General features: G+C 45.3%; 1 protein-coding gene across 2 annotated transcripts in view; it reads left to right on the top strand.

The window, feature by feature from the left end:
• LOC139422342 (meteorin-like protein) overlaps positions 1 to 13,887 on the top strand; it is a 76,403-nt gene extending 62,516 nt beyond the window's left edge. For both annotated transcript variants that reach the window (XM_071173543.1, XM_071173542.1), the window contains exons 3-4: positions 11,531 to 11,590; positions 13,024 to 13,887. In XM_071173543.1, the coding sequence (XP_071029644.1) occupies positions 11,531 to 11,590; positions 13,024 to 13,349 (386 nt within the window). In that variant the 3' untranslated portion in view covers positions 13,350 to 13,887. The remainder of the gene's footprint in view (positions 1 to 11,530; positions 11,591 to 13,023) is intronic.
• The last annotated feature ends 513 nt before the right edge of the window (positions 13,888 to 14,400 follow it).

Here is a 14,400-nt window from a genome sequence, read left to right as displayed (position 1 = left end):
GGTGAGATACACTCCTATTGTTGTTGCTTTGGTCATTAAAGGGGAAGTTCAGTATGGCTTAAGCACTGTCTGGTGAGATACACTCCTATTGTTGTTGTTGCTTTGGTCATTAAAGGAGAAGTTCAGTATGGCTAAAGCACTGTCTGGTGAGATACACTCCTATTGTTGTTGTTGCTTTGGTCATTAAAGGGGAAGTTCAGTATGGCTAAAGCACTGTCTGGTGAGATACACTCCTATTGTTGTTGTTGCTTTGGTCATTAAAGGGGAAGTTCAGTATGGCTAAAGCACTGTCTGGTGAGATACACTCCTATTGTTGTTGTTGCTTTGGTCATTAAAGGGGAAGTTCAGTATGGCTAAAGCACTGTCTGGTGAGATACACTCCTATTGTTGTTGTTGCTTTGGTCATTAAAGGAGAAGTTCAGTATGGCTAAAGCACTGTCTGGTTGAGATACACTCCTATTGTTGTTGTTGCTTTGGTCATTAAAGGGGAAGTTCAGTATGGCCAAAGCACTGTCTGGTGAGATACACTCCTATTGTTGTTGTTGCTTTGGTCATTAAAGGGGAAGTTCAGTATGGCTAAAGCACTGTCTGGTGAGATACACTCCTACTGTTGTTGTTGCTTTGGTCATTAAAGGGGAAGTTCAGTATGGCTAAAGCACTGTCTGGTGAGATACACTCCTATTGTTGTTGTTGCTTTGGTCATTAAAGGGGAAGTTCAGTATGGCTAAAGCACTGTCTGGTGAGATACACTCCTATTGTTGTTGTTGCTTTGGTCATTAAAGGGGAAGTTCAGTATGGCTAAAGCAGAGACGGTACATTAAGAAGATGAAACTGCTTCTCCAGTAGAAATTCCCGTTGACAATGTCATGGCGACGTTGGCTATCGAAGCTCAAGCGTAGAAACACATGATCGGGGTGTAACGGTCATCTCACACTGAACTGGGCCTGTGCAGGCCGTCAAATCCTTGGTATTTTTGTTGTATTTTATTAGGATCCCCATTAGTTGTTGCAAAAGCAGAAGCTACTCTTCCTGGGGTTCAACACAAAACATAAAGCATAATACAGAATATTAATAGACAAGAACAGAACTACTTCAATTCAAAATAATTATAAAATGCACACAGCCGACATATCAATACCAATACACACACAAACTGTCTAGGCACTCCTTTGATATAAAGTTGTTTTTGACCAATGAAAACGTGTCAGTTCCACAACGTTGGAGTAAAATAACATGTTCAACTATTTAAGACATTGTCTCCAGTCTTGGTTGTGAAAATGAACTTCTCATTGACTTCTGGAACCCCAAACCTGGTCTGTTTGGTCTGTTTCACAAGCATGCCGGAAGTCTTGCGATGTTTCTCCTCTGGGTGTAGAAACTCTTTGGCTAAAGTTAACTGACATTTGTAGTGGCTGACGACAGACAACTGAACCATGGATGATAGTTTCTCCTGGTCCACAGACTACTTTCAGACTGAGGTAACAGCTAGCATTAAGGTCTAAAATCCTGAACTTCCCCTTTAATGCTAAAGTTGATGACAGTGGCAAAGTCGACAAATCCTAACAGACTCTCCTGGTTGGCCTAGACAGTGGATCACAGACTCTCCTGGTTGGCCTAGACAGTGGATCACAGACTCTCCTGGTTGGTCTAGACAGTGGATCACAGACTCTCCTGGTTGGCCCAGACAGTGGATCACAGACTCTCCTGGTTGGCCCAGACAGTGGATCACAGACTCTCCTGGTTGGCCCAGAGACTACATTCAAGGAAAGGAACCATCTAACTAATGTTGTCATTTTGGTGACCTATCCCTTTAAAGTTTTTTAAAATCGATGACATTAGGCGTGCACCATATCCTGACTATCCAGACGCGGGTAGGTCAGAGAGAGTCAACTGGCCATTCAGCTGACAGTTTGTTAATTGACTGACTAGGAAGTGGTTTTGTTTGTCTTAGTGTCTGTAGTCAGGATGTAGTTCTGTACTGAATGCAGCCATCTGCTGGAGAAAACATCTCCGTTTGTCTTAGTGTCTGTAGTCATGATGTAGTTCTGTACTGAATGCAGCCATCTGCTGGAGAAAACATCTCCGTTTGTCTTAGTGTCTGTAGTCACGATGTAGTTCTGTACTGAATGCAGCCATCTGCTGGAGAAAACATCTCCGTTTGTCTTAGTGTCTGTAGTCAGGATGTAGTTCTGTACTGAATGCAGCCATCTGCTGGAGAAAACATCTCCGTTTGTCTTAGTGTCTGTAGTCACGATGTAGTTCTGTACTGAATGCAGCCATCTGCTGGAGAAAACATCTCTGTTTGTCTTAGTGTCTGTAGTCACGATGTAGTTCTGTACTGAATGCAGCCATCTGCTGGAGAAAACATCTCCGTTTGTCTTAGTGTCTGTAGTCACGATGTAGTTCTGTACTGAATGCAGCCATCTGCTGGAGAAAACATCTCCGTTTGTCTTAGTGTCTGTAGTCAGGATGTAGTTCTGTACTGAATGCAGCCATCTGCTGGAGAAAACATCTCCGTTTGTCTTAGTGTCTGTAGTCACGATGTAGTTCTGTACTGAATGCAGCCATCTGCTGGAGAAAACATCTCTGTTTGTCTTAGTGTCTGTAGTCACGATGTAGTTCTGTACTGAATGCAGCCATCTGCTGGAGAAAACATCTCCGTTTTGTCTTAGTGTCTGTAGTCACGATGTAGTTCTGTACTGAATGCAGCCATCTGCTGGAGAAAACATCTCAGTTTGTCTTAGTGTCTGTAGTCACGACGTAGTTCTGTACTGAATGCAGCCATCTGCTGGAGAAAACATCTCTGTTTGTCTTAGTGTCTGTAGTCACGACGTAGTTCTGTACTGAATGCAGCCATCTGCTGGAGAAAACATCTCCGTTTGTCTTAGTGTCTGTAGTCACGACGTAGTTCTGTACTGAATGCAGCCATCTGCTGGAGAAAACATCTCCGTTTGTCTTAGTGTCTGTAGTCACGATGTAGTTCTGTACTGAATGCAGCCATCTGCTGGAGAAAACATCTCCGTTTGTCTTAGTGTCTGTAGTCACGACGTAGTTCTGTACTGAATGCAGCCATCTGCTGGAGAAAACATCTCCGTTTGTCTTAGTGTCTGTAGTCACGATGTAGTTCTGTACTGAATGCAGCCATCTGCTGGAGAAAACATCTCCGTTTGTCTTAGTCTGTAGTCAGGATGTAGTTCTGTACTGAATGCAGCCATCTGCTGGAGAAAACATCTCCGTTTGTCTTAGTGTCTGTAGTCACGATGTAGTTCTGTACTGAATGCAGCCATCTGCTGGAGAAAACATCTCCGTTTGTCTTAGTGTCTGTAGTCACGATGTAGTTCTGTACTGAATGCAGCCATCTGCTGGAGAAAACATCTCAGTTTGTCTTAGTGTCTGTAGTCAGGACGTAGTTCTGTACTGAATGCAGCCATCTGCTGGAGAAAACATCTCCGTTTGTCTTAGTGTCTGTAGTCAGGATGTAGTTCTGTACTGAATGCAGCCATCTGCTGGAGAAAACATCTCCGTTTGTCTTAGTGTCTGTAGTCACGATGTAGTTCTGTACTGAATGCAGCCATCTGCTGGAGAAAACATCTCCGTTTGTCTTAGTGTCTGTAGTCACGACGTAGTTCTGTACTGAATGCAGCCATCTGCTGGAGAATACATCTCCGTTTGTCTTAGTGTCTGTAGTCAGGATGTAGTTCTGTACTGAATGCAGCCATCTGCTGGAGAAAACATCTCCGTTTGTCTTAGTGTCTGTAGTCACGACGTAGTTCTGTACTGAATGCAGCCATCTGCTGGAGAAAACATCTCTGTTTGTCTTAGTGTCTGTAGTCAGGACGTAGTTCTGTACTGAATGCAGCCATCTGCTGGAGAAAACATCTCCGTTTGTCTTAGTGTCTGTAGTCAGGACGTAGTTCTGTACTGAATGCAGCCATCTGCTGGAGAAAACATCTCCGTTTGTCTTAGTGTCTGTAGTCAGGACGTAGTTCTGTACTGAATGCAGCCATCTGCTGGAGAAAACATCTCCGTTTGTCTTAGTGTCTGTAGTCAGGACGTAGTTCTGTACTGAATGCAGCCATCTGCTGGAGAAAACATCTCCGTTTGTCTTAGTGTCTGTAGTCACGACGTAGTTCTGTACTGAATGCAGCCATCTGCTGGAGAAAACATCTCTGTTTGTCTTAGTGTCTGTAGATGTAGTTCTGTACTGAATGCAGCCATCTGCTGGAGAAAACATCTCCGTTTGTCTTAGTGTCTGTAGTCAGGACGTAGTTCTGTACTGAATGCAGCCATCTGCTGGAGAAAACATCTCTGTTTGTCTTAGTGTCTGTAGTCACGATGTAGTTCTGTACTGAATGCAGCCATCTGCTGGAGAAAACATCTCCGTTTGTCTTAGTGTCTGTAGTCACGACGTAGTTCTGTATTGAATGCAGCCATCTGCTGGAGAAAACATCTCCGTTTGTCTTAGTGTCTGTAGTCAGGATGTAGTTCTGTACTGAATGCAGCCATCTGCTGGAGAAAACATCTCCGTTTGTCTTAGTGTCTGTAGTCAGGACGTAGTTCTGTACTGAATGCAGCCATCTGCTGGAGAAAACATCTCCGTTTGTCTTAGTGTCTGTAGTCAGGACGTAGTTCTGTACTGAATGCAGCCATCTGCTGGAGAAAACATCTCCGTTTGTCTTAGTGTCTGTAGTCACGACGTAGTTCTGTACTGAATGCAGCCATCTGCTGGAGAAAACATCTCCGTTTGTCTTAGTGTCTGTAGTCACGACGTAGTTCTGTACTGAATGCAGCCATCTGCTGGAGAAAACATCTCCGTTTGTCTTAGTGTCTGTAGATGTAGTTCTGTACTGAATGCAGCCATCTGCTGGAGAAAACATCTCCGTTTGTCTTAGTGTCTGTAGTCAGGATGTAGTTCTGTACTGAATGCAGCCATCTGCTGGAGAAAACATCTCCGTTTGTCTTAGTGTCTGTAGTCTAGACGTAGTTCTGTACTGAATGCAGCCATCTGCTGGAGAAAACATCTCCGTTTGTCTTAGTGTCTGTAGTCACGACGTAGTTCTGTACTGAATGCAGCCATCTGCTGGAGAAAACATCTCCGTTTTGTAGATCTGTATTTACAAGATCAACTATTTTTGATATTTGATCTTGGGTTTATTTGTCTTTCCACTGAAGTCTGAGTCTCAGTGTTGTGTTTTGTAATATTACGTTACGCTGACAATTCTATGTTGACGTTTGGCAGTTCCCTTCCCACAAGTTAGTGTTACGAAGCCGGTGTATCGTGGGACTGTGAGTTGACTTGGGGTGCAGGGTTTCATAGCGAACCACTGCCTTCCCTTACAGTACCCTGGTCTGTCTGTACAGAGGGCTACAGCCAAACGGAGAGGGCCTCTCTGTCAAAACAGAGGCGTGTTTTTTATCATGCTGTGTACCTGCCAACCCTGCATGACTCCTGGCTGGGAGGAGGTCCAGACCAGAGAGACTGGTCGTTTCTTCCACACTGAGGAGTCATATGACTTCTATCTACCTCACATCTGTTTCTACTGCTTTCTGGGCTCACATGTTCATATCCTGCATAGTCAGCTGGCACAACGGGCAGATAGAGACTGATAAACAGTCAGGACCTAATGTAGGGGATCTAACACAGTGGTCTAATGGTTGTAGATAGTGTAGTTGGCTCAGGTTGGTCTTAATGTCGGGGATCTAACATAGTGGTCTAATGGTTGTAGATAGTGTAGTTGGTCTTAATGTAGGGGATCTAACATAGTGGTCTAATGGTTGTAGATAGTGTAGTTGGCTCAGGTTGGTCTTAATGTAGGGGATCTAACACAGTGGTCTAATGGTTGTAGATAGTGTAGTTGGCTCAGGTTGGTCTTAAAGAGGATCTAACACAGTGGTCTAATGGTTGTAGATAGTGTTGTTGGCTCAGGTTGGTCTTAATGTCGGGGATCTAACATAGTGGTCTAATGGTTGTAGATAGTGTAGTTGGCTCAGGATGGTGTTAATGTAGAGGATCTAACACAGTGGTCTAATGGTTGTAGATAGTGTAGTTGGTCTTAATGTAGAGGATCTATCATAGTGGTCTAATGGGTGTAGATAGTGTAGTTGGTCTTAATGTAGGGGATCTAACACAGTGGTCTAATAGTTGTAGATAGTGTAGTTGGTCTTAATGTAGAGGATCTAACACAGTGGTCTAATGGTTGTAGATAGTGTAGTTGGTCTTATTGTAGGGGATCTATCATAGTGGTCTAATGGTTGTAGATAATGTAGTTGGCTCAGGTTGATCTTAATGTCGTTGATCTAACATAGTGGTCTAATGGTTGTAGATAGTGTAGTTGGTCTTAATGTAGAGGATCTAACATAGTGGTCTAATGGTTGTAGATAATGTAGTTGGCTCAGGTTGGTCTTAATGTAGAGGATCTAACATAGTGGTCTAATGGTTGTAGATAATGTAGTTGGCTCAGGTTGGTCTTAATGTCGTGCTGCTGGGTCCAGGTTCTAATATAGTAGTCTAATGCTCAGGGTTGTTATGACCGGCTTGGTTTCCTGCGCTTTGTACTTCTGTGGTATGAGCTTGTGGTGTAATGTGGCGACAGGTCCCTAGCCCAGGGGGAGAGGGAGGGAGGGAGGGGGGGGCGGAGTCTTGTCGTCGACTCGGCAGCAGGGTCTAGAGGGCTTGGTGATCTGATTGCACTTGTTTGGCTCTGTTTTTTTTCTCTCTCTCTCTCTCTTTTTCTCACTCTCTATCTCTCCCTCTCTCTCTTCTCTCTCTCTCTCTCTGTCTCTCGCTCTTTCTCTCTCTTCTCTCTCTCTCTCTGTCTGTGTGCCTCTCTCTCTCTCCCTCTCTCTCGCTCTCTCTCTCCCTCTCTCTTGCTCTCTGTCTCTCTCTCTCCCTCTCTCTGTCTCTCTATCTCTGTCTCTCTCGCTCTATCTGTCTGCCTCTCTCTATCTCTGTCTCTCTTTCTGTCTGTCTCTCTCTCTCTCTCTCTGTCTCTCTCTCTCTCTCTCTCTCTGTCTCTCTCTCCCTCTCTCTCGCTCTCTGTCTCTCTCTCCCTCTCTCTGTCTCTCTCTGTCTGCCTCTCTCTATCTCTGTCTCTGTCTCTCTCTCTGTCTCTCTCTCTCTGTCTCTCTCTCTGTCTCTCTCTCTCTGTCTCTCTGTCTCTCTCTCTCTCTCTCTGTCCCTCTCTCTCTCTTCCTCTCCCTGTCTGTTTTTCTCCACTTCTTTCCAGTTGTCTCTGTCAGACCTGCTCTGCTGGGATTGAGTTGCTGTCTCCATCTCTCTGGAATGTTTCTCACACCAGATGTTGAGAGAAGGAACTTTATTCCTCACACTTTCTCCCCTTTCTCTACCTCCTCTCTCTCGATATATCTTTCCTACATCTATATTTCTCCCTTTTCTCTGCCTCCTCTCTCTCTATATATCTTTCCTACATCTATATTTCTCCCTTTTCTCTGTCTCCTCTCTCTCTATATATCTTTTCTACATCTATATTTCTCCCACTGTCTCCTCTCTCTCTATATATCTTTCCTACATCTATATTTCTCCTTTTCTCTGTCTCCTCTCTCTCTATATATCTTTCCTACATCTATATTTCTCCTTTTCTCTACCTCCTCTCTCTATATATCCTTCCTACATCTATATTTCTCCCACTGTCTCCTCTCTCTATATATATCTTTCCTACATCTATATTTCTCCTTTTCTCTGTCTCCTCTCTCTCTATAAATCTTTCCTACATCTATATTTCTCCCTTTTCTCTGTCTCCTCTCTCTCTATATATCTTTTCTACATCTATATTTCTCCCACTGTCTCCTCTCTCTCTCTATATATCTTTCCTACATCTATATTTCTCTCTTTTCTCTACCTCCTCTCTCTCTATATATCTTTCCTACATCTATATTTCTCCCACTGTCTCCTCTTGTCTTTCATTCCTCTTCCCTTCATCTATGCGTCCTGTCTCCCCTCTCTTCCACATTCTTCTGTAGTGGTTGTGATCAGAGAAGGGTGGTATTGCTGAGCTGCCCTCCATTAGAGGAGAATGCATCTGGGACCAGATGGTGTAGCTGGGGACACCATCTCCCCCTCTCCTTCCCTCCAGCGCTCTTCCCATCCCCTCTCTGTGAAGTGGCTGTGATGGGAGCAGTACAGCGTGTGTTTGGCTGGGTAGAGAAAGCTGACTCCCACTCAGATCATGCCAGGCCATTCCTGTGGCAACGTTTCATGTCTGACATCTGAGCCCCGACCAGAGAAAGAGAGAGAAGGAGACCAGAGAGAGAGAGAAGGAGACCAGAGAGAGAGAAGGAGACCAGAGAGAGAGAGGAGGAGACCAGAGAGAGAGAGGAGGAGACCAGAGAGAGAGAGGAGGAGACCAGAGAGAGAGAGAGAGGAGACCAGAGAGAGAGAGGGAGAGGAGACCAGAGAGAGAGAGAAGGAGACCAGAGAGCGAGAGAAGGATACCAGAGAGAGAGAGGAGACCAGAGAGAGAGAGAAGGAGACCAGAGAGCAAGAGAAGGATACCAGAGAGAGAGAGGAGACCAGAGAGAGAGAGGAGACCAGAGAGAGAGAGAGGAGACCAGAAAGAGAGAGAAGGAGACCAGAGAGAGAGAGAAGGAGACCAGAGAGAGAGAGAAGGATACCAGAGAGAGAGAGAAGGAGACCAGCGAGAGAGGAGGAGACCAGAGAGATAGAGAGAAGGAGACCAGAAAGAGAGAGAGAAGGAGACCAGAAAGAGAGAGAGAGAAGGAGACCAGAAAGAGAGAGAGGAGACCAGAGAGAGAGAGAGAATGAGACCAGAGAGAGAGAGAGAGAAGGAGACCAGAGAGAGAAAGAAGGAGACCAGAGAGAGAGAGGAGACCAGAGAGAGAGAGAAGGAGACCAGAGAGAGAGAGAGAGAAGGAGACCAGAAAGAGAGAGAGGAGACCAGAGAGAGAGAGAAAATGAGACCAGAGAGAGAGAGAGAGAAGGAGACCAGAGAGAGAGAGAAGGAGACCAGAGATAGAGAGAAGGATACCAGAGAGCAAGAGAGAGAGAGAGAGAGAGAGAGAGAGAGAGAACCTAGCTGCAACAACTGGAGCTGCCTTGCAAATGGCACCCTATCCCCTAAGTGCCTAGTCAAAAGTAGTGCAGTATAAAGGGAATAGGGAGGCATTTGGGACACATCCCAGGGTCAGGGTTTGGAGCCTGTGGTGCACCGTATCCCAGAGGTTCTCTGGTGCTATGGTGGCAGCCTCAGTCCTCTCATTAAAGGCCCTGCTCCCTACTCGTTGCTCTGGGAACGAGGGGGGTGAGGTCGGTCATTCGTTCGGTCGGCTACTCTGATGTCATCCTCCTCTCCAGCTGTTCCTAAGCCCCTGAGCCTGTGGCTGGGTAACCTCTGACCCCTCCTCAACGCCTCTTCAACCCCCCACCCTCACCCTCCCCTCACCCCCTCCTCAGTGACCTCAACCTGGACTTCAGACAAACCTGTCTAAAAAATGATCTCCCTGTCTGGAAACATGCCTACGGGTCATGGTCTCGTCTGTAAGTGGTTTGTGAACAGGTCAGAGGTGGCAGGGCAGCGCAGGGCTGTAGAGATGGGGCTCTCGTCTCAGTAACACCCAGGTCTACTTCATATAGGGCTTGTCTTGTCTTTAAAGACTGCTAATCATTAGTTTATATCCAGTATGTAAATGGTTGTATAAAGAGTTACCATGGTTACATCTGAATGGTTCTGGTGCTGTGGTCTGTCTATCTGTCATACTGAACTATGCTGGGCCAAGCTCCTGGTTATCTCATTGGCTTGGCTGCTCTCTCCATGGTTATATCTGAATGTAACAGATACATCTGGTCGTGTGGATCCTTGAATTAGAATGTGTTCTTGACGTTATTTACCTGGACTGTTTGAATAGAGAGTTGTTCTCGGCCCTGTGAGAGAGACGAAGTGTTCAGTCCACCTGGGCTAACAGACAGAATACACAGTCAGCCAGCCAGCCAGTCAGCCAGCCAGTCAGCCGGCCGGCCAGTCAGCCAGTCAGCCGGCCGGCCAGTCAGCCAGCCAGTCAGCCGGCCGGCCGGCCAGTCAGCCAGCCAGTCAGCCGGCCGGCCAGCCAGCCAGTCAGCCAGTTAGCCAGTCAGCCAGCCAGTCAGCCAGTCAGCCAGCCAGTTAGCCAGTCAGCCAGCCAGACAGCCAGTTAGCCAGCCAGCCAGCCAGCCAGCCAGACCAGGTCAGCTTAGCCTTGTCTTTCCATCCTGGGCATCTGGTTGTCATTGGTTTTGGAGTGTCAGGCAGGGTGTGTTGGGGGTGGTTTCTGTATCCTGTGAGAGGTGCCTCCTGGGGCAGCCACCTCCCCCTCACACCTGTCCTCCCCATCCTCCCCCTCACACCCCATCCTCCCCCACACCTCTTCATCCTCCCCCTCACTTCCTCATCCTCACCTCCTCACCCTCCCCCTCGCCTCCTCATCCTCCCCCTACCCCACACATCCCCTCTCAGTACCAGGCCTGTTTAATGAGTAGCCCCTGTCCTGTACCTCAGGCTGTGTGTTAAAAGAAACCCCACTCACACAGTGATGGACTTCTTAATCTCTTCCTTACAGAGAGCCAACAAGTCCACTCAGAACTGATGACTACAGGGAGAGAGAGAGAGAGAGAGAGAGAGAGAGAGAGAGAGAGAGAGAGAGAGAGAGAGAGAGAGAGAGAGAGAGAGAGAGAGAGAGAGAGAGAGAGAGAGAGAGAGAGAGAGAGAGAGAGAGAGAGAGAGAGAGAGAGAGAGAGAGAGAGAGAGAGAGAGAGAGTAGAGGAGAGAGGCGAGAAAGAGAGAGAAGACAGACAGACAGACAGACAGAACCTCTGTTTGGTGTAAAGTCATAGTCCATGACAGGAGACTCCCATCCCATCCCCTGTTGGCATGCCTGTTCTGCCTGGGCTGCTGGGTAAATAACAACCATCTGGGAGAGCTGAAATTAATTACAGCACGTGCCTCCCTACGGGCCACAGCCCACTTCCTGTGCGTGTGCGGCACGTGTCTTCATTGACCTGCTGTGTGACTGTTTTTTTAAGTAGTTGAAAGTTAAGTGCTAGAGTTTATGGCTAGTTTTTGATAGGGTTGTATGACATTAAATAAGGAAGGCCTCACTTTGATCCCTGGTAGAACTGTCTGTCTTTTGTCCTGCAGCTCATCTCTTCTTCTCTCTCTCTCTCTCTCTCTCTCTCCTCTGTCTGTCTGTCTTTTGTCCTGCAGCTCATCTCTTCTTCTCTCTCTCTCTCTCTCTCTTTCTCTCTCTCTCTCTCTCTCTCTCTCTCTCTCCTCTGTCTGTCTGTCTTTTGTCCTGCAGCTCATCTCTTCTTCTCTCTCTTTCTCTCTCTCTCTTTCTCTCTCTCTCTCTCTCTCTCTCTCTCTCTCTGTATCTCCTCTCTCTCTCTCTCTCTGTATCTCCTCTCTCTCTCTCTCTCTCTCTCTCTCTCTGTATCTCCTCTCTCTCTGTCTCTCTCTCTCTCCTCTGTCTGTCTGTCTTTTGTCCTGCAGCTCATCTCTTCTTCTTCTCTCTCTCTCCACAGCTCCCTGTCAGCCCTGCAGTGATGCTGAGGTGCTGTTAGCAGTCTGCACCAGCGACTTTGGTAAGAACTATTTATACAAACCGTTTATATGCATCCTTTTATGTCTTAAAGGTACAGTGGGTTCAAATTACTCTGCCATGTCCTTGTGGCTTACTGCTTATTACACTTGCTTTCCATGAGAACGACAGATCTATAACTGGTATTTCTAGGTGCATTTGGTTGGGTCGCACACAAAGTTACAAACTGGATCTTTAAAGGTGAAATGTTACTCTTGTGGTTATGGCACAGTTTGTATTGTACTGTAGTATTTGTTATACTGTACCAGTACACTGTACTGTAGTATTTGTTATACTGTACTGTAGTATTTGCTATACTGTACCAGTATACTGTACTGTAGTATTTGTTATACTGTACCAGTACACTGTGCTGTAGTATTTGCTATACTGTACCAGTACACTGTACTGTAGTATTTGCTATACTGTACCAGTACACTGTACTGTAGTATTTGTTATACTGTACCAGTACACTGTACTGTAGTATTTGCTATACTTTATACTATATCTTTATACTGAACTGTAGTATTTGTTATGCTGTACCAGTATACTGTACTGTAGTATTTGCTATACTGTACCAGTATACTGTACTGTAGTATTTGCTATACTTTATACTGTATCAGTATACTGTACTGTAGTATTTGTTATACTGTACCAGTACACTGTACTGTAGTATTTGCTATACTGTACCAGTACACTGTACTGTAGTATTTGCTATACTTTATACCATATCTTTATACTGTACTGTAGTATTTGTTATGCTGTACCAGTATACTGTACTGTAGTATTTGCTATACTTTATACTGTATCTTTATACTGTACTGTAGTATTTGCTATACTGTACCAGTACACTGTACTGTAGTATTTGCTATACTTTATACTACATCTTTATACTGAACTGTAGTATTTGTTATGCTGTACCAGTATACTGTACTGTAGTATTTGCTATACTGTACCAGTATACTGTACTGTAGTATTTGCTATACTTTATACTGTATCAGTATACTGTACTGTAGTATTTGTTATACTGTACCAGTACACTGTACTGTAGTATTTGCTATACTGTACCAGTACACTGTACTGTAGTATTTGCTATACTTTATACCATATCTTTATACTGTACTGTAGTATTTGTTATGCTGTACCAGTACACTGTGCTATATTATTTGTTATACTGTATCAGTATACTGTACTATATTATTTGTTATACTGTATCAGTACACTGTACTATTTGTTATGCTGTACCAGTACACTGTACTATATTATTTGTTATACTGTATCAGTATACTGTACTATATTATTTGTTATACTGTATCAGTATACTGTACTATATTATTTGTTATACTGTATCAGTACACTGTACTATTTGTTATACTGTATCAGTACACTGTACTGTAGTACTGTAACATATATTAACATCTCCTCTCCTCCTCTCTGCAGTGGGGAGGGGCACCATCCAGGGGGTGGAGCAGGAGGCGGAGCAGTTGTCGGTCACCGTGGAAATAAGCCGCCTGTACAGACAGAAGACTCAGGTGTTTGTGTCAGGGGGGGTGAGAGTGAGGAGGTGGACAGGCAGGGTGAGGATGCCCAGGCAGTGTGGGGTGAGGCCCGGCCCGGGGAAGGGGGATGGAGACTTCCTGTTCACGGGGAGCGTAAGGTTCGGGGAGGCCTGGATGGGCTGTGCCCCGAGATACAAGGACTTCCTCAGACTGTACCAGGAGGCAGAGCAGAGTGGGACTAACCCCTGTCATGTGGACACAGACTGAGTGTCAGGGAGCTACCTGGCCACACCCACAACAACAGGCCTCTTCCTGAATGGACAGCAGACCCGGGTCTGAGCCGAATGTGGACACTAACTGAGAGGGGTGCAGACTGACAGACAAATGGACAGACAGACTGGCCCAGACACACAGACACCTTCTGATCCTACTGTCTTCCTGCTCTGGAGCTCCTGAATGTTGCCAAGCAGCATTGCGACTGTTGGACTCATTTCTCAAAGCCAACGCTGTTGTTGTTGTGGAATGTTCTAAATCTGTTCCAGAATGTTCTAAGACTGTTCTAGAATGTTCCAAGACTGTTCCATTGGAATGTTCTCAGACTTCTGAATTCTCTGAGACGTACATCAACAGTCAGACGATGTGAGGTTTCAAATGTAGCAGACCCTCTCTGGACCTAATGTGTAGAAGATGTGAACCAGGAACATTTCTGAAACGGAGGATCCAACTGCTTTGTGAAAAGCTTCATGTACAGTTTTGAAGATGTTTCTTATGAAATAAATGTATACATTAAAAACCTGCTTTTTAATTTGTGATTAATTTTGTTTTTATGAAGATGTAGAAGTGCATTTTACAGTCTTTATTATGTCCTCAGGCTGTTGAATTATAAACCCCCTTTTTGTGTGATTAAAAGTTGTATTCCTTGGAACACCTCCTTTGTGTGTGTGTGTGTGTGTGTGTGTGTGTGTGTGTGTGTGTGTGTGTGTGTGTGTGTGTGTGTGTGTGTGTGTGTGTGTGTGTGTGTGTGTGTATATAAAGTGAAGATATATATTTACACAAACCAAAAACCAAACTAGAACGCCCACAGACAGACTTCAGTGTTCATGGTCATTTCCTATTGAAGACTTTCATTGTTCCTGTCATGAATGTTTAGTCTCCTCACCTTGCAGGCCGGTGCAGAGTCAAATGTCTAGTCACAATTAAGGTCAGTGTGTTGACATGAGTAGAGGTTCAACCAGTAAACACTAGTAGACACGGATCACATCAGGGGCTGGATTCAATCTGTTTCGCTGAAGTTCAGCGTTACAGTGCGATTTAAAAC

The sequence above is a fragment of the Oncorhynchus clarkii genome, chromosome 12 (assembly GCF_045791955.1).
Source record: "Oncorhynchus clarkii lewisi isolate Uvic-CL-2024 chromosome 12, UVic_Ocla_1.0, whole genome shotgun sequence".
NCBI classification, from domain to species: Eukaryota; Metazoa; Chordata; class Actinopteri; order Salmoniformes; family Salmonidae; genus Oncorhynchus; species Oncorhynchus clarkii.
The sequence above is the reverse complement of the archived record's forward strand: the minus strand, read 5'-3'. Positions and strand labels throughout refer to the sequence as shown.